Source organism: Falco punctatus (genome assembly GCF_963210335.1).
Source record: "Falco punctatus genome assembly, chromosome: 5".
Classification (NCBI taxonomy): Eukaryota; Metazoa; Chordata; class Aves; order Falconiformes; family Falconidae; genus Falco; species Falco punctatus.
In genome coordinates, this window is record NC_137584.1 from 28781187 (window position 1) to 28800795 (window position 19609).

The 19609-nt window shown below is 43.1% G+C and overlaps 1 protein-coding gene across 5 annotated transcripts in view; it reads left to right on the forward strand.

Moving 5' to 3' along the window:
- The window catches only part of GRHL1 (grainyhead like transcription factor 1), a 164415-nt gene that overhangs the window by 50744 nt on the left and 94062 nt on the right, over positions 1–19609 (forward strand). For 4 of the 5 annotated variants that reach the window (XM_080387853.1, XM_080387852.1, XM_080387851.1 and 1 more), the window contains exons 1-6: positions 1–11429; positions 12306–12404; positions 12905–12992; positions 15955–16052; positions 16345–16440; positions 17052–17181. The exon at positions 1–11429 is cut by the window's left edge and continues 50744 nt beyond it. In XM_080387853.1, the coding sequence (XP_080243979.1) occupies positions 10830–11429; positions 12306–12404; positions 12905–12992; positions 15955–16052; positions 16345–16440; positions 17052–17181 (1111 nt within the window). In that variant the 5' untranslated portion in view covers positions 1–10829. The remainder of the gene's footprint in view (positions 11430–12305; positions 12405–12904; positions 12993–15954; positions 16053–16344; positions 16441–17051; positions 17182–19609) is intronic. The other variant, XM_080387854.1, reaches the window with a different exon arrangement.

The window sequence follows — 19609 nt, forward strand, 5'->3', positions numbered from 1 at the left end:
TCAGATGCTTCATTTTGTGTCTCTGGGGTGCTACTGGTAAGAGTGACCAGGAAGGAAAAAGAGTGAACACCCTCCTCTGAGGAGGGTAGGGCAGGTGAATGGAAAAGAGGACCCAGTCTGGCATATGCATACCACAAACGACAGGTTCCTGCCTGATCGCTGTGTACTGACCGCAGCGACCGCATCTCTAATGAACTTCACGCTCTCCTGATGAGAAGCATCCCAGACAGACAGTGACAGACCCTTGGGTTCAGTGACAATCTATCCATGATTCATGAATAGACAGTTGCAAAAAAAGAGTAGCAAATATGATTTTTTCTGTATCTTTCTGCCTCAGACAAAGACTTAGAAAAATGTTCTGCATTTTCTGGTTCTAGTGGGAATGTTCTTCATGATACTTTTCTGAGTTAGGCCCAGGGAATATTTAAGTTGTGTGTTAATCCATCCTCAAGCCCTGCTTCTTAATACCCAGAATACTTAATACTTCATGCCCAGAAAGTGATGGTTGAGTGGAGAGCTGTGAGAATTGCAGCTACATATTAAATATACATATATATAAAAATAGTTAATTTTGCTTTTCCTCAGTCTCCTCATGTATTACTTTAGCTTCCTTAATGATGAAGTCTTTGGAGCAAGGAGTGCATAACAGCACTTGTCTGGAAAGCGCCTGGCAAACCCAGGGAGCAGCAGTGTCACAGCTGTGCCAGCCCAGCGCCCCCCAGTAGCATCTCCCCAGATGTTGGTGTGTGCTCAGCAGCAGGTGAACAACATCTGTGTGGCTCACCCAGACCATCAACATCAGGGGAAGCTGTAAAAACCTGGATCATATTTTCCACCTTATTTTAAAGGCAGAAAGTGTATATGTTTTAGATGTTGTTTCTCTCTACAGTTACACCCATGGTTCCGCAAAGAGCGATGGAGATGCAAGTATGGAGCATTCAGACCTGACTTCAGGTCTCTGATCTGTTTGCCGGGTTGGAAACTCTCTGCTACCCAGCAGAGTGCACTTCTTCCTTCACAAGGATAATTCTGGGCCAGACTGTTTTGTTTCCCTGTGTGCTGCTTACAGAGCTACTCCGCCATGTATGTTTTCCTGTGTGGGTGGAGGTAATCTCTGTGCCTCTGCCAGCACCTTCTTAACTCTTTTGAAGCTAAGGGTCACATACGAGTACTTTCTGTTGTTGTCAGCCTGTGCTTCAAAGTTATTTCAGACTTGCTTTGTGAATGGATTATTTTAACATACTTTATTACATAATCTTGTTGAAAGAACCTTCCTGCGAGTTTAGAAATCACAAAGTTAACTAATAAACCATGTGTTCTTCTTTCTCATGGGTTTGTGAATGAATGAGGGTGGAAAGTGGACAGATTTTCACTTCAGATGTTAATTCTGCATCATTTTCATGTATTCGCCTTCTATGTGTGCAGACCCGTTGTAGGCCAGACAAAAGAACGCACTGGGGTGCAGTAGAGGCAACTACAGCCAGCTTCTCACTGCCTTGCCAAAGGTTGAGATATCTCAAGGACCATCACCCTGGAAGTTCAAAGCTCATGCATCAGGCCCCAAGTATCAGGCAACTAGCCCCAATTTCTTTGGAGAAGTAGTTTTGGATTTTGATCTGTCTCTTGATATTTCCAAGACTTTCTTGTCCTTGGTTATAGATAGGGGAGAACTGTGGTATCTCCACATTTCTGGAACACAGTCCCTGATGCAGAAATTCTCATCCTACATCTGTTTCCCCTTTCCATTCCCAGCCTGTACACCAGCCCTTGTGTGCACACTCATCCAGCCCCAGGTACTCTTCTCTGCCTGCTCAGGGAGTCCATAAAACTTCAGACGGGGGGGAAAACACCACAGGCTCCTTTATTCCACGCTCCCAGATCTGGTGTTGCACAGAAAGACAAGACAGAAGACTGATGAAGGCAACCCAGAACAGATGGGCTCTTTCTTCTGAACTAACCTGAGAGGTTAACCAAGTTAGAGCTCGGTAAGCACGGACAGCTGAGTGTGGCCTCCAGTATCCAGGCCAGCAGCATCACAAGGGATATGCCATTGCCTAATGCTGTATGTTTTCACAGGAAAGTGGAAAAGACTGAAATGTGTATGAGCTACAGAAAAACATCTTGACAACTTGAAGTGTGTGTAATTTCCAACTTTTTAGATTAGCAATTATTTCTTTGTGGATTTTCAATAATATTTCACACAAAACTTTTTCTCACCATTTCCATTTTTCAGCAGCAGAAAATTTATTAAAAGGGGAAAAACATCCCCCTGCCACCATCCCCCAATTTATTTTTTTCAATATTTTTTTCAATATTTCAATATTTTCAATATTTACTTCTGCCTTATCTCTTCTTTCCCCACTTCTGTGCCTGTTGAGACAGAAATGCTGATCAGATGGGATTTCCCTTCCAGACTGAGCTTTGTAGGGCTTCTCCCATTTTGGAGATCAACTCCAGTCCCAGCAAAATGCTATGAGCTACAGGGAAAAAACAATCAACCAACAAATGTTGGCAAGACCGCAAAATACAGAGTATGTCTGTAGGAGGAATATATTCTCAGGCTAGGGAAATATTGGATTTTCACAACATTGAAGCAGATAATCTGGAGGAGGATGGAATTTTTTCCCTAGCACTCCCTAGTACAAATAAACACTGCTGAGAAAACAAACTTGTTTAGATGAGAGAGGGATGAATTAAACAGCGGTATCCATTTGTGGTCACCTAAAGCTGCTTCTATGCAGATCGCTTATCTTTGTTTACAGCTCTAAATTGCCTAAATGGTGTGAGCAATTCTGGGGATGGGTGTATGCTGTTTATGCCTTTGTTTGGGTTTGCTTGCCCTTGTCATATGGACAGGGATAAGATGAAAATAAGATTCCTGGTCTGACTTTCAAATCACCTTTTTCTTCCTTTCCGTCAATTGTGAAAGATACTTATTTGAGTACATTAGAATTTTTAAATCAGTAACTTATCCCTTCCCTATCTTGGGTATATGCTTGAATTAGCACAGTGTCTTATGTGTGTGGCTAAAAAGAAGAAATGGAATAAAGATTGTGAAGGCATCAGTAATTTGGGCACGTGGCCTTTTTACCACACATTGTATTCATGTGAGAAAGCAAGCATCTATTTGTCTACCATCGAAAAAAATCCCTGAGTAAAATCAAGCCCCAAATCCCTACTCCATGAGGCCACATGATTTAACACACTACCTTCAGCGTGTGATCAGACCACTAAGCAAAGGTGACTTTATTATGCACGTATGTGCTGGATTTTCCTCAGGGTGAGGGTGGGATTCCCAGAGCACTCCATATGTTGGCTATTTGCATCCTACCTTCCTGGTTTCAAAGTGTCTTCTGTGGAGAGCTCATTTGAAGAGGTGTTCTAGGTAGACAGCAGGGATAGTGAAAAGAGAATTACTATTTTTTTAAACCTCTATAGCCAACGTGAAATGTTTTCTGTGTGCAGACTGACCCAAGAAGTGGGGGCTGTAAGAAAATTAATTAATTATACATTCTTCACATGCCAGGAATAAATAAATAAGTAACAGAGACATGGCAGGGAAAGAAATCCCTGATGCAACAGTAAGCTATTGCTCCAGAATTACCTGCTGCAGGATTATGCGCTGATCTGACTAAGAGAACTTGTGGTGTGCAGATCTACAGATCCATCTCATCTGCAAGTGGTGACAGTGATACTTCTGTTTCCCAAGGGTGAGCTAAGGCTAAATACATTCTTCTGCGATAATTGCTACAGTAGGCATACATACACCTAGCCCAAGTCAGTGTCCAAGAGGGTGTGATCAAAAATCCACTGAAATGAGTGAAAAATTTCCCACTGTCTTCAATGGGCTTTGGATGAGAACTTGAGGCTTATACATTAATGAACAACCAAAAAGCTGTATGTTTAAAACCAGGAAAACAACAAGTGCAGGAACACAATGAGTACTTTTAGTGGCATTAAAAGTCCACCAGATGGACAACTTTCAATCATCATTAAATCACTGTCCTCAAGCAGAGACTATGTTATTTAAAAAGTCTTAATATTAAACGTATCAGTAAGCCGAAGAAAGCATGACTCATTCCTAGCTTTCCTCTTCTCATCCTCATTGCACAAAAGCTCTTAAAAATTGGTTTCAGTATTTTGCTCCCAGTTATAATGCTTGATCCCTTTGTCACTGCTAAATGCATTCCCTTAATCCAAAAATTTGCTGGAAGGGTGCTGATAAAACAGGGCTGCAATTCAACTTATACTCAGACAGGTCCTCACAGAGTCTCAGGTGCCTCTCAGAGCCTTTCCTCACTTATGATGTCCCCATTGCATAATTGATACCTGAAACGAAGATGTGTGCAGTCTACAGCAGCAGAGGAGCAAAGCTTTCCTCTGTAACATTTCTGTGTATCTACAGGAGTAAGTTCTTTTTAAGGATATTATGTAGGTATAAGACAAAAAGGAACCATCATGGCTCTGTCCCCTTGTCATTATGGTCAATTTAGTAACACGACCACCACAAATGCCCCAGTGCACAAGTGAGCTCAAAATAGGACTGAAGCTCACTGAGGCACAATATATTCGCACTGGTGTGAGGCTACCTAGGTCCCACAGCACGCTGTACCTTACAGGATTAATCAGGTTTTGAATAGCGATGGTGACCTTTTCTTTCTTCAGAAAGAAAGGACAGAAGAACAGATGGTGAGAAAAGGAAGGCAAAAACCATTGGGGAAATGAGATTGTAAGTCAAAGAAAATCTATGCTTCTATTTTACTGTATTTTCATTTTTATTGTTATAATTGCAATCACAACTATTTTTTATAGTGCCACCCCCCCTCCCCTTTAAGAAATAGTTCATGAACTGCAGAGGGCTCTAGAAACTTAATTGCTTTTTTATTATATTGTAGTTATAAAGTATGTGTTTCTAAACTCTCAATTTGAACTCCAAAATCCTGCACAAGTATTTACAATTAAAAATACCATAATAGCTGTGTATTGTGTGTGAAAAATAGAAATTGCGAAAGATAATTTTGTCTTTATTTTAAGGGTATATTAAAAAATATTTTTGGTTTAATTTTCTTTGCAGAACATTCACTTTGCCAGGACCATGTCTAGTTTAGAACAGCATTGATCAAACATCGTTTGTAACCTCGAACACGCATGTTGGTTTTGAAGAGTAGAGCACCCTGGCTAGGGTGATCCTACTGGTTCTTCTGGATTCTCCTGAATGCCACAGTGTTCCCTTGACAGAGACAACTTGGAAAGTATAGACTTGAGTCCAAAGCTTGGGAATGTTCTGAAGATAGGGGCTTGCATTCTGCTTGTTTCTGCTTCTTCTAGATTTGGCTCTACTTAACCTCTATGCATTCTAATGTGGGATTATCTATCATGGGGTTTTTGGAACAAACGTTGGAAAACAGGTCCCAGTGCTCTACGGATCCATGCACCACAGCCTCTTGGAAGCATGACGGAATGAAGTATGATAGGAAAAGGTGCAGGGTTTTTTTGAGATTTCCATATTTTTGAAAACAGAATGGAAGTTTTTGGCTTCTTGCCATAGCCTTGTTGTGACTTTTAATGAATTTTCTCCTACTACTGCATGTCATATGTGGTTACATTTAAATTACCTGGAGAAAATATTAAACCAGTCTGAAGCAACCATTAAGGATAGCAATAGATATCTCCTGTTTACCAAAACAATGTTTGAACAAAAGGGAAAACTACACCCTGTTAAGCATAAAGGATATGCTGGGCCTGTCTGTTAAGAATGACTTCTCAGGTTGTTTTCACATGCTACTTGCTTTGTAGCATGCGTTGGGATATTAATGACTGTTCAGCTAACAAGGTTTTTGAGAGGGGTATCTTTTTTGAAATGTAATTTAACTTGGAGCTCTACTAGTGTGTAACTGATTAAAAAAGCTTCTGGAGCTGAAACTTAGCTCATTGGAAGATGGGTAAAAGCATGTAATACTGCTCAGTGTTCAAGTCCTGCTGGGGACTCAGTTGTGTCACGACTCAATAACCAGACTGATTACTAGTGGATTACCAACCATTTACCTCAGCAATGGCTTCTCCAGCACCTGGAGAATGACTCCAGCACCACAGTCCCTTCTTTTTTCTGTGAGTTTCTTTAGATATTTAAGGTCTACCACTCACAGAGACTTTTTAATATTTGTGCTTATATAAAATTCATTTTTAAGATATCATCTAATGACAGTATGTGCTGAAGATAATGTTGCTGCTGCATAAAGGTACTGAAAAAAATCAAACACCTCTTCTTTCGGTAAGAAATGGATGGTATCTGCATATTGGTACTGACAAGCAGCTCAGGCTTCATCATGAGAAATGATGGGAGAGAAATGGTAAACGAACCTATTGCAACCTCAGAACCAAGACTGCTCTTTACCTCTGTGCAGGAACAATGACTGGTGAATACTTCCAGTTATGTCTTATGTCCATCAGTGGTCCCAGCTTTGCTATTTCTCTGCTAATGGAGCATGGGCATGTATTTGGGCTCTAGCAATCCTAATTCTCAATGTTAACGAATGACTGCAACAGAAAACAGGCCTGTGACAGAAATCTACACACCATGATTCCAAAACTTATCAGCACTTTTGAGGTCTTAATTAATAATATGGTGAAAAATTCCCTGTGAACCCTCCCCCCCCCCCCCCCCCCCCGGCTGTGTAGGACATAACAAGTTCATCCCTTTGCTTGCCTGATTCTGCTGATTTCGTTTTTCTGACAGTCTTACACTACTGCCTGCCACTGTCCACAAGTGTGTTTCTTTGCTGCCTAGTTTTAGTCAGCAGAGGAGCTGTCTGATGCACTGTGCACTCACTGAACATGCGCAGATGTGCATGTTTACCAGATTAACAACCTCCAGGATCCCGTTGGATCTGAATTCCTAGCAGTGAGCAGCTGCTCCCAGCAGTATTATTTGGAGCCCCTTCATGAATCCCAGCTCCACAAGGTGGCTCTCGATTCCTTTCAAAATACTACTGTGTTTGTGGATTAAACACATCCAGGAATGATGTGGAGAACAATTTCCAGGGCTCTATGGACACACAATGCTATAGTGGAACCCAAGATCCCCTTTAGTAAGTACATTGTGTATTTTTCTTTCAGTAAAGCTGGAAACTAGATGAACTCTAACCCTATTAAAGTATTACAATTTGAAGGAACATTTCACCTTAGCTGTTCAATAAAATCTGTAAAAGGAGAAAATAAATTCATTATACATGCCTGGAATATGAAATGGGACATTCAAATACCCACTGTCTGCTCTTTTCCTTTGTGGCTGCTAAGATCACCTTCTCTCCTAGAAGTGTCCCTCCCCTACTCCGTCTCTGTAGGATCAGGTTAACATAGTCACCCGGTACTAAGGGGTGCAACCTCTGCTACTATGGACAGAAAGATAGCAGCTTGGTGGTCCTCGGGAAAGAGATCCTGCCTTTGAAGGCCAGGACCCCCAATGAGGCCTTTACTTGACTCCAGCCAAGACTTCAGCATCCCCAGGCAGACCTTCCAAATCACTTGCTGACCACATGTTAGCACGGCTTCAGATCACACAAGGAGGTTGAACCCAAAGAGTTCATCTTTGGGTTCAACCTCATCTGAATGTGAGGTCCTCCACTGTGGTCTGTATCTCCAAACACTCCCGGCTGGGTGATCATCACAGGTGATTACCAGCTCTCTGTGGCATGGAGAGTCACGGGCAAAAATGGAACAAGTGGCAACACAATGTACCCTTGTGAGACAGGCTGGGCTGCAGCACATGTGCAAAATAGAAGCTGATGGTGCGAATCCCAAATTCGGTGCAGAAGACTGCATAAGACTGCCCTCCCTCCTGGGTGCAGTATTGCTGCTTTTGGTAGTCAAGAATTCAGTTTCATGCTCCCACATGTACAGCTTAAGAAAACCTGAGTAAACTTGGGAGGGGGGGAAATTATCTGCTTTCTGTTGTTTTGGTTGTTTGAGGTCATATTTTTAGGCTTTCCACAGCAGGGCTAGAAATTTATTTTAAAAATAAAATTGGAGAGCTGAAGCTGTATAATAAACACTATCGCAAGGCAACGCTGGGTGTGTCTAAACTGTAACGTTAAATTCATTCTTCTTGTCGCTTCCTTTAAAGCTCCACTGAGCTCTGCCCCTCCCTGGTTATCCTCCCCTGCCAAGCTTGCTGCAACCCCTACGCTTTGCTGCTGTTCCCACCTTTGTCCCTTCTCCTGCTGGCTCCTTGCACAACTGTCTCTTTGTGCCTTTGCCTCCACCATCCTTCTGCTTGGCACAGCTTTTTCCCTTGACCCTTTCTGTAGTGTGGTCTCTTCTAAAGATCTGGAGCAAAGCCATCTGCTTTTTGTTTTCCTAATTGGCCTTTTGTTTTCTGTTTGTCTTAAAGCATGAGTTCTTCCACAGAGAGATGGTGCAAAAATGAAATTATGGGTGCTAATTAATGAGTTTCTTCTATAAACTTGAATCTGTTAGATCTGCCCTGTGTTCATCTGCACAATCTCTGGAGCAGCTGAGGTTGCTTTTCTGCTCTAACTCCTTGTAGTAAGTGTCTGACAATGGGTAAAGATTCCGGGGAGAATCTCTGCTACGGAAGTTTGTATCCTGGAGCCAGCACAATTTCATGAGCAATATCCCAAAGGAAAGGCCAAGGGACATGTCTTTCCATCCAATGTGTAGTTTTTACGTTTTCACATGTAGAAAGTCTGCAGTCAAGAGCCAGAAATGTGGCATCAGCAATAGAACTCGGTTCATTAAAAATTCAAATCAATGGAAACAACAGGACGTATTATTTATCTAAGCCTCAAATCAATCTGACTACTATGCATAATGATCTTAATTAGAAAAGTGAGCCAAAGCAGGAAGACAGTCTGTCTCCTGGCTTTGAAATTATCATACCCCTATCAGTACGCCTGGGTAACTTGTAATTAGGGACAAAGGTTACACATAATTTTGTATGCTGAAAAACCGGTTCTATACATGTCATTTAAAAAAATATTTAAGAAATAGATATCAAGGCTTGCTACCTTTATTGTGCTTTGATTTTTTGCTCCTAGATTACTAGCCTGCGCTAATGAGTTGATGGTCTTAAGAAATACTGATAGAAGCTTTCCATTTATATAGAGCCTGGACACTAGTAAGTAACTAGTAATATCAGTATTAGTCTTCGTACAACTTCTCTTCCAAAGTTTGGTAGCTTTTCCTACCTGTTTCACTTGCATGGAAAATGCAGCTCAGACAAGCAGAGTGGGCTGTCCAAAAGCAGAGTAAGTGCTTGCCCATTCAAAAAATTTACTGGCACATTACACCTGTATGCCGAGAATTACACCAATATAGTTCCCCATGCAGTCACCCACACTTTTCTTCTTATTATTATTTTCTTGCTTACCTTCAACTGCTGCCATTGCATATGAAGTGTTCTGGTTTTGCCAAATTGGCAGAGACCTGTGATTACACTTTCTTTAACATTTTTTTTGACCAGCTATTATTAGAAAACAGAAGACCTAACTCTGAGGCCCTGTCTCATCAAAGCAGTAACTTCCATGCGTAATATAAACAAGTTCTTCAATTTAGTTAAATCTACTGAGCAGTCCCACTGCCTGCTCACAGCATCAAGCCACACAAGAGCACCACTCTCAGTAGGAACAATGCCTTATCTTTGGAACTGGAACGCAACTCCTGTTTTATCACAGATACAGCTACCCTGATTTTTTTCAAGGTAGCATTTAATCTTAGAAATTCAGTAGAAAAAGATCAAACTCCTTCTGTCACACAGAATGGCCTTTCTTTCCCAGAACAGTATTTCCACAAACAAAAACCATGGAAATTAAAATCACAAGTAGGATCTGTTTCATCAAAGTATACGCTACATTTCTGTGAGGCTGACAATCACCTTTTTAACATGTCAGGAATTATATGCATAATGCTCTTTAATGGGTGTTACAAATGTTCATCCCACACTGAAAAAAGATCACAGTTGGTATGAGTAATAACTTTTTTCTTGAACATAAACAATTCCCCTCTAGCTCTGTACATATCCTCCAACATCAATATAACCACAGCTGTCAAGGCAGCCTCACCTCTTTCTATGTATATTTTAGCTTTAATTTTTTCCCATGCTTTCACTTAGTGGACCTTTTTTTTTTTTTTTTTTTTAGGGGCCTAAACCTGTTCTCCAATTTTGTGGGCAAATTCACTGCAATAACAGATCTTGGTGTTTACACATCTTTAAACATTATTATTAGTGTGCAAGAAATTAGAGACCTACATCAAGATCTGGAGGTTTGGGGTTTTTTTTTTAATTGAAAGCGAATTTCAGATCATAGTTTCCCTCACTGAAGGATCTCCAAGCACTTTACATAGTTAAATGAGTTCTTGTGGCTTCCTTTTGTACGCGCAGTAGCAGCCCCCTTTCCAACAGCTTCGGCACAGCCTCAGCGGTCACCTGCTGTGTGCACTCAGCCAGGGTGATGCGAAAGTGAAGATGCAGGAGCTCAGTGCAGAGGCCTGGCGGTGGGCTAGGGCTGAAGCAGCACGTGTCCCCTCCAGTCCCCAGGACACCGCAGCAGGGAAGTGCCCCACATCCCCTGGAAGCACCCATGTCCCTTCAATGAAGCGCCCTGTGTCCCCTCAGAGATGAAGTGCCTGTGTCCCCTCAGTGAAGCACCTTATGTCCCCCTCAGAGATGAGACACCCTATGTCTCTTCAATGAAGCACCCCATGTCCCCCCAGAGGGGAAGCACCCTGCGTGTCCTCAGAGGTGAAGCACCCATGACCCCTCAATGAAGCATCTAATGACCCCTCTGAGGTGAAGCATCCATGTCCCCTCAATGAAGCACCCAAAGTCCCCTCAAGAGATGAAGTGCCCGTGTCCCATCAGTGAAGCACCCAGTGTCCCCTCTGAGGTGCAGCATCCATGTCCCCTCAGTGAAGCACCCAATGTCCCCTCAGAGGCGAAGCACTCGCGTTCCCTCGGTGCCACGCCCTCCCCCCGGGGTCTGTACGGGCCCCTTGGCCACCGCGGTGGGCCCAGCGCCAGCCGCACAACACCCCCCTGGCGCCACCTCAGCCCACAAGCGCCGGAGCACAGAGGCCCCTCAGCGCCTTCCAGCCGCCCCGCCGAGAGCTCTCCGGTGAGGGGAGACGGGACACGGCGGGACCCCGCGGCGCCCGCCGCCAGCGGGAGATGGCGATCCACCGGCCAGCTCCAGGCCTGGCGAACACAGCGTCCGCCCGCGGCACCCAGGCCGGGCGGGGGGCGGCCTCGCGGCGGGCCCGGAACGCAAGTGCCGGGGCTGCAGTTTCCAGGCCGGCCCGCAGTGCCGGCACTCGGCGCGGTTGCCGCGGTGTGTGCCCAGGGGCGGCTGCCGGCATGGACGAGGAGGCCACGGTGGGGGCCGGGCGGCTCCGCGGCGCAGGGAACGGGAACGGTGGGGGCGGCTAGTTTCGCTGGGCCGGAGGGAGCTGGCGGAGCGCGGCGGCTGCGGCCGCGTGGGAGGCGCTTCCCCGCCGGGCGTTCAGCGGCTGCGGGCTGTGGCGGGAGGGGGTGTCCGGCGGCTCCGGCGGGAGAGCGGAGGCGCCGCTGGGCGCTGCCTGCCCCGGCACGGCCTGGCCCACCCTGCCCGCCGGGCAAGGCCGGGGTCCGGAGGTGGCGGGCGAGGCCCTGCCCGGACCCCTCGGCATAGCGGCCGTGGGCCGGGTGCTTCGGCCCGGCCGGGGGCCGTGAGGGGCTGCGGGGGTGCCGGCCGTGCCCGCCGGGCGTTCAGGGGGCTGTGCGTGCCCTGCACGCTCGTGGGGCGTGCTCCTGAAAAATGCCTTATTTTAATCTGTACGTTTCCCATTTTTCCTCATCCTCCGCCGGTTTCTCCGGGAAGTCTCTCTTTCTGGCAGGACGGCGTCTCACCGACTGTGCAGGCTTTCTTCGGCTGCACCCGTTTCTGCACAGCTCTGGGCATTTACCCTTCCTTCCCTCTCACGCTCTCGGCCTCCTGTCCCAGCTCCCATTTCCAGTGGTGCCTTTTCTCAAGCTGTGCCATGTGTGCACTAGGTGTGCATTATTCTGCCCCATGTTCTCATGTCCGTGTACACGAGAGCTGATGCTTGCCAGCTAAAATTATTTGTTCCCAGTTACCTATGACTGATAGGGAATGCTATCGTTAGTTGTTATCAACTAGCACTAACATAAAAGGCCTAAATATTCTTCTCTATGAATAATCTCAAAAGCTGAGCCAATAGCCTAGTGATAGTGCTGTTTGTTTTACTTAAACACGTTTGAAACTCTTGTGGTTTTTTTTTTCCCATTTTAGAGAGATTTTAATGAGCGCTGTGCCCAATGTTCGGAAGTGAACTGGGGTCTCACTGACGGAGGCCGATTTTATTGCAGATCTTGCCACAATGTTACTGAGGTAAAAAGCTAAGCTACTGGCCTTGGGAAAGGTTTGGTTTGATTGCTTCTTGGTTTTAAGAAAATACTAGGTTTTTTTCTTTGGCATTAGGAGTTAAAAGACTCCTAATGAAGTTGTTGTTCTTCCTTTTTCATGCTTTACTTGACACTGTTTAAAACTAACGTTCCTTAAAATCACAAAATTTTAAATGAGCCACCTTAAGAGGCTATGTTGCTGTGGCTGTAGTGCCAGCATGCTGTCTAGATGCCTTAAAAGTATTGCCTCGGTATTCCACTGTGCTTTAGTACAGTACCAGTGTAGGCAAACCCTGATGCACATCACCCTTATGTTCAGGATAGTAATTCTGTATTTTTGCAATTTCTGAATGAGGAGTTCAGAATGTTCTGTCTCCCTTTAATTTGGAAATTTGAACAAGTTCCTCCGTTATGTTTATGGTGGGGCAATCTATGGAAGTTAGGCCTGGCTTTTTTTTATTGCTAAGATATATTCCTGTTTTGCAGGCAACTAGAGAAGTTGTAAACACTGATTTTCTTTGTAACACAAGAGTCCAGACAATCTCCAAAGGTTTAAGAAAGAAGGAAAAAAAGGGTATGTATGAGCTTCTCTTTGTATTTTGCATAAGAACGTCTGTTCAGCCGAGGTTTACCTAGCCCATTGTATCTCTGATGGTGACAAAAAGCATATGGCTAGGAAAGACTGTAAGAAGAGGAACAAAACACACCTCCTAGATGCTGTCACAACCTTCAGCGGTCACTTTTGTTGACTTTCTGAGCCATAGGTGACCTCTGTGAGCCTGGTGGTGGGTTGTTTTTTGGATTGAACAGAGCTTTATGTTACTTGTTGCCACTTTGACTTGTGGAAGCTAATGCTCACTGAACATACTGGTGGAATGCATTCAGATGTGGTGATCCCTTTGTTCCTTCCTTGTTAAAAGTTGTCTGTCTTTGTGAGGTGTGATGGTGGTCCAGCTCTCAGAATGTCAGTATGGCTTGGATTACAGGTACTTGGCCCTGTAACCTATGCACAAACCTACACAGAAGAGATTTTGAGCAGTTACAATAGCTAAACCAATATTACATCTTTCATCCAGAATCACTTCTATACTTTTAATTTCATGATTCAGAAGAGCAGTAGTCATTACATATTATGATACATGCCATAAGGATGTTATGGTAAGGCTGCTACTGGAGCTATATATGTATACTGTGATGGCTGGATAGATGTTTTACTGTTGTGGCCATTTTCAAAAAGCAAAAATGCATTACAATACCAAATGAAGCATGAGGTTAGCTTTGTCTCCAATACGCTGATCTATCTTTGCTCTGCTGTGGTGGCAGTGGATTGCTATGTTCCTTCAAAAAGAACAATTGTGTGGAAGTGAAGGGAGGAATAGAAAGAGGAACAACCTTAACACCTTCTCTTGTCTTTATTCTGTATTGCTTCTAAAGTCTGAGCTGTGTACCACTTGGTGCTTTTTATTTCTCCTGTTAGGAAGGTCATTAGCCATCCCCCAGGCTTCTCAAGAAAGAAATCCTTAGATTTGCACAGTCCCTTCTGTGAGTGCAGTTACATTATATTATGGCAGCTTCCATGCATGAATAGGAGTAAGCTCGGTCTGTGGTTAAAGCCAACATCATTGTGGTGGTTTGACCCTGGTCGGATGCCAGGTGCCCACTGAAGCTGCTCTGTCATTCCCCTCCTCAACCAGGCAGGGGAGAGACAATACAATGAAAGGCTCATGGGTTGAGATAAGGCAGGGAGGTCACTCAGCAATTACTATCACAGGCAAAACAGATTTGACTTGGGGAAAATTAGTTTAATTTATTATAGTTCAGATCAGAAAAAACACTTTTCCCCACCCCTCCCTTCTTCCCAGGCTTAACTTTATTCCTGATTTCTCTGCCTCCTCCCCCAAGCGGTGCAGGGGAACAGGGAATGGCAGTTTACCATCAGTTCATCACATGTTGTTTCTGCTGCTCCTTCCTCCTCACACTCTTCCCCTGCCCTAGCATGGGGTCCCTCCCACGGGAGACAGTTCTCCATGAACTCCAATGTGAGTCCTTCCCATGGGCTGCAGTTCTTCACAAACTGCTCCAGCGTGGGTCCCTCCCACAGGGTGCAGTCCTTCAGGCACAGACTGCTCCAGCCTGGGTCCCCCATGGGGTCACAAGTCCTGCCAGCAAACCTGCTCTAGCATGGACTCCTTTCCCCATGGGTCCACAGGTCCTGTCAGGGGCCTGCTCCAGCACAGGCTTCCCGTGGGGTCACAGCCTCCTTTGAGCATCCACCTGCTCCAGCATGAGGTCCTCCATGGGCTGCAGGTGGGTATCTGCTTCACCTAACCTCCATGGGCTGCAGGGGCACAGCCTGCCTCACCATGGTCATCACCACAGACTGCAGGGGAATCTTTGCTCTCGTGCCTGGAGCACCTCCTGCCCCTCCTTCTGCACTGACCTGGGTGTCTGCAGAGTTGCTGCTGTCACATATTCTCACTCCTCTTTTCCACTGCAGTTTGTTTGCGCAGATTCCCCCCTGCCCACTTCTTAAATATGTTATTCCAGAGGCGCTACCACTGTTGCTGATGGGCTCAGCCTTGGCCAGCATTGGGTCCGTCTTGGAGCCAACTGGTATTGGCTCTATTGGAAGTGGGGGAAGCTTCTGGCATCTTCTCACAGAAACCACCCCTGTGCCCCCCCTCCAAAAAAAAAACCAAAACCACCTTGCCGTCCAAACCAGTTACAATCATTAAAGCAGGGCAGAAACTTTGGGCAGGTAGCTTCAAAGATGGTAAGATGCAAGGTGTAATTGGAAGGAAAAATTAGAACAAGCATGGAGGGAATGAAAAGGAAATAGAGAAATGCAGAGAAAATTTCTAAAACAAAGAGCGTATAGAAAAGGAGTTATAAATATAGAGAGGTACGGGTGAAAGGTAAACATAATGTAGTCTGAGGGAATAGTGAATAGACTGGAGCAGACCCACTCCTTATGGAAACCATATTGTGCTGAGATTTGCTAGAAGGTCAGAATATCTGAGAAAGTTTCTTTCATTTAAATGTGTATGATTCTGTGAGAGAGAATGGTGAAGAACGGTGAAGAACGTGGTGATATTGGTTGGTTTTTTGCCTGACTCACCACTGTGATGCGTTCCAGTTTTCTGTGCCAGGGATGGGAAAGAAATGATCATATTTAATTTTTTAATGACACCTTCTCAGTTATTTTGAAATTGGTCACTTAACAACTCTCCACTGGATTACAAATGCCACACTGGAAGTTAGAGTGAAGTATGTTATTCATGGGAAATGTGTGGAGAGCACTGATAGTTCAGTAGCTTTTCTTCTTCATTAAGACTGTGAATAAAAGAAAGTTAATGGAGTATTCAGTGTAGCTGGTCTATGCTTTAGTATCTGAAATTATTAGAGACACAAGTCTCTGTCCTGTTACCAAGGGAACAGAATATTAAGTAGAAATAAGTGTGCATAAGGTTAAACAAAAGACCCAAAACAATACAAACAAAAAACCCCAACATACTTTTTTTTTTTTTTTTATTTAGATGGAGGGTATGAATGGTATGTTTGTGAAGGCTTTCAGCTCGTACTCAAGAAACAAGCTGAAGCTTTAGAAGCGCTAGGTGTATGCCCACAAATGAAGGTATGTAGATGTCAATGTGAGTTGTACACACTGTGTGTCTGTTACAGGAGTTGTTAATTTAAAAGTTAGTAATTTGTAAAGTGAATTGAAAACTGCCTGTTTAAAAACATTGAGCTTATAAAAACATACTTAGTTTCTCTGGTAATTTTAGAACATAGTTTGTAAATCACAGTTAATAAAATTAGAGCTGGAACATTATGCAGATTCCCAGGTTAAAAATTGCACTCTATTCTCTCAGCAATTAATGATCTTGTAAACTTTGTACTAATCACTATCCATTTGTATTTATCAGGATGAAATTCTGTGCACTTTTTGGAGGTGTTACCTTCAGAAGAGCAATCAGGCATATTGCAACAGACCAGCTGAGGGAACTGTCAAAGCATTATCAGTAAGTGAAAAGCTCAAATCCCATGAGATATGTGGTATCTTTTTAAAAAGCAGGAGCAGAAACCTTCGTTGTTCAAGCTACATATCTAGCTTGTGCTAATGTCACTTCAGTATGAAGGATTTCTTCTAAACTGGGTTCCACGTGTCCATTTTGTTTAATTTTTTTTCCTGTTTTGAGAGACAGTTACTTCTCTGAGTATGGAAAGCTGCTTATTTAAAAATAATGCTTTGTCTTGGCATGGATAGTCAGTAGATAGAGCAGAAATAGCAATACAAAATGCATCATCAACTACCATCCTTGCCTGTCTGCTCTCCTGAAGTTACTTATTTCATCAAGCTTTGATTCTGTATATGGCCAACTTTCTGGTCATTCTAGCAGACTGAAATGTAATTATTACTAGAAGTCTTTGTATCTTTGAGAAATCCCTTAAGAATGCTTTTTTGCAGGGTTTCTTTATGTATTGGTGATTCATAGAGAAAGTAAAAATGTGAACAGTTTGGGTTTAAACTTAATTTACTGTTGCTCTTGAATCTATTGTGCTTTATTTGGTTTCTTCAGATTGAAACAGCAACTAACAGTAGATGAAACGATGACTTATTTACAAAAAACAGGTATGCAACAGCAGTACTGATGTGGACAGCGAACCAGAGAGATCTAGCCTTCAGTTCTTGTCTGTCTCTGAAAGTGAGGGGGATTTACTGACTGATTGCAGCTTTGTCTCATCGGCTGGCAAGATCTCAGGTAGGAACAATGAACTGAACTATCTGGAAAACATTTTTGTGTAGTTTTTTAATCTAAATAAATAAATAAATATATAAAAAATGTATTCATGTACAGTGAACTGGAGGAACTGGTTGGAAAGTGTGAAGTTTTCAGTCCTGTTTGCCACTAGAGTACTTTATATTCTACCAGAAGCTAGATTACTTCCCCACCCCCTCCAAACCCCGCCCAAGGAGATGAACATTGAACAGGACCTGGAAATACAATGGGAAATGCAGGAGGAAGTTCTGTTTTATGAGTTTACTCCATGCATCCTGCTTGGAGTGATAAAATATTGCTGTTATATCTGCAAAGCTAGATGTTCACAAACACAGCAGCTTTAAAGAATAAACACTTGTTTAGCTAATAGTAGAGCTTCCAGTCATGATTTTGATGGTGAAAAAGCATGAGTGTGTTCTTTTGTGGGGGGAGTATTTTTTTTTCTATCTAATATTTAATTAATTAATATTTAGCTTTCTAAATTTTTTCCTTACAGTGTTTTTGGTACTTCTGTATCTTTTGTGTCTGCATTCTTTTTACTACTTTCCCTATAATGCCTATCAAAAATTTTAGCATTCCATCAGTTTCTCTTTTCTGGTCACAATATCAACTTGAAAATATTTACAGCATGCTAAACATTTTAATTAAAATGTTATAGAATATTGCAGTGTTTCGTGCTACTTGGGCAAGTGTAATGCCAGACAATGCTGCAATGTCAGGTGCTGGAAGTACATTTCAAAGCACATTTGAAATCTTTTGTTTGTGTTTTAAACTTCTGATAGGTTTTGTTTTTTACTTTATTCTTTGCTTGCCTTTTTTCTTTGTCTCAGTGTTTCTTTTTCCCCTGTTATGTACTATCCTCTTTATGTCCCATTTCTGTTCTGTAATATTGCCTGTCTGCTTTCACAAGAATGCAATTTTGTTCTTTCATGTTTTTCTCTTTATTTTGTGAAGTCCAGAAATGGTAATTGAATCAGAAACTTGATCGCAGCAATTAAAAAAAAAATAAAGACATTTTTAAAAACCCAAACAGAATTAGAGAGCGGAAAAAGGTGCAAAAATGGTGACACAAATATTTGTGAATATAATGCAAGTACCCTGCATCCTTATATATTTAAATGACAAAATTTTCAGGTAAAGAGTCACCTTATGTTTGTACATGTAGTCAGTGGATCTTGGGTATTATACGAATACATATTATAGGAAGAGGAAAGAATTGAGTGAAAAATTCCTAGTGAAAATATTCCACTGATTTTTTTTTTTCCTTTTTTGACGTCAGGAGGAACTCCTTTCTTCCTTGGTAGTTGTGCCTTTTGGAGTTAAGTTTCTTAGAGTTTTAGAACAGCTAGACAGTCTTAAGATAGGCTGTATTTTAACATGTACTTGGTCTGTTGTTTCAGAGGTTGAATTCAGCTTTAAGTAGGCTATACCAATTTCACTAAAAGCACTTGAAATCAGTCAAGGGTTCAAAGACACTAGAAGCACAAAATTGGTGAAATCTGGTGAAATCAAACAAACAAAGACATTATTTTGTATATTGAAATTTAACACAAGTAATACTAAACGTGTTTTAGTCAATTAGAAATTCTTGTGCAGATTCATAGGTTTCCTTTTCTGTGCTGTTTTTACTGAGCTGTTATTGCTACAGACTGGAAACCTCAACACCTGGTTTTTTCCTAAGAGGGTTGTCTAACCGGCAGGTTCCTTTTTTTTTTTTGTTATTTTTGTGCAGGGTTAATAGCAAATTCTACTTAGTGTAGCACTGAGATATTGCTAGAGAAGCCTGTTAAACTCTTAAATTATTTGATGTGTGTAACTGTGTGTTGTCATGCCTTGCATAAGCTGGAAGAAATAAAAGGAAATTGTGTGCCATCATTAAGGCCACAAATATAATGAGGATTATTTTAAATTGAGTTGAATGTGAATTTAATAGTGAAGCTTCAGTCGCGAAGCTGGCTTTAAACAGAAGCATCCATGTAAAAGGTGAAACTGTTGACTAAAGGGATTAACTGATGTTCCTCCTCCTGTCTCTGATGCACCTATACGTGACAGATGTCGTAGGGTGCTCTCATCTAGACCTTGTCTTGGCCTGTACCAGGTGTGTGGTGGGGCCGGTTCCTGTAAGGTGTCTGTGGTGCTGCTGGCCGCCGGCTTGGGAGCCGGTAGGTGGCATCAAAGACCAGTTCTGGCTCAGGAACACGGGATTTGCAGTGTCTTCATACTGCCTGTCAATGGGTGTTGGACCCCTACCACTGACCGCTGTCGCCTTACAGGCTTGGCTGTCACCCGCCAGCATAACCATGGAGCTGCCAAGCTCTCTGAAGTCTTAAACTGTTTTTTGCAGGCTTCTTGCCATGGCCCTGCAGCTCCCAGCTGGGGAGCTGCGGATCGAGCCATCGCTGTTCCTGTC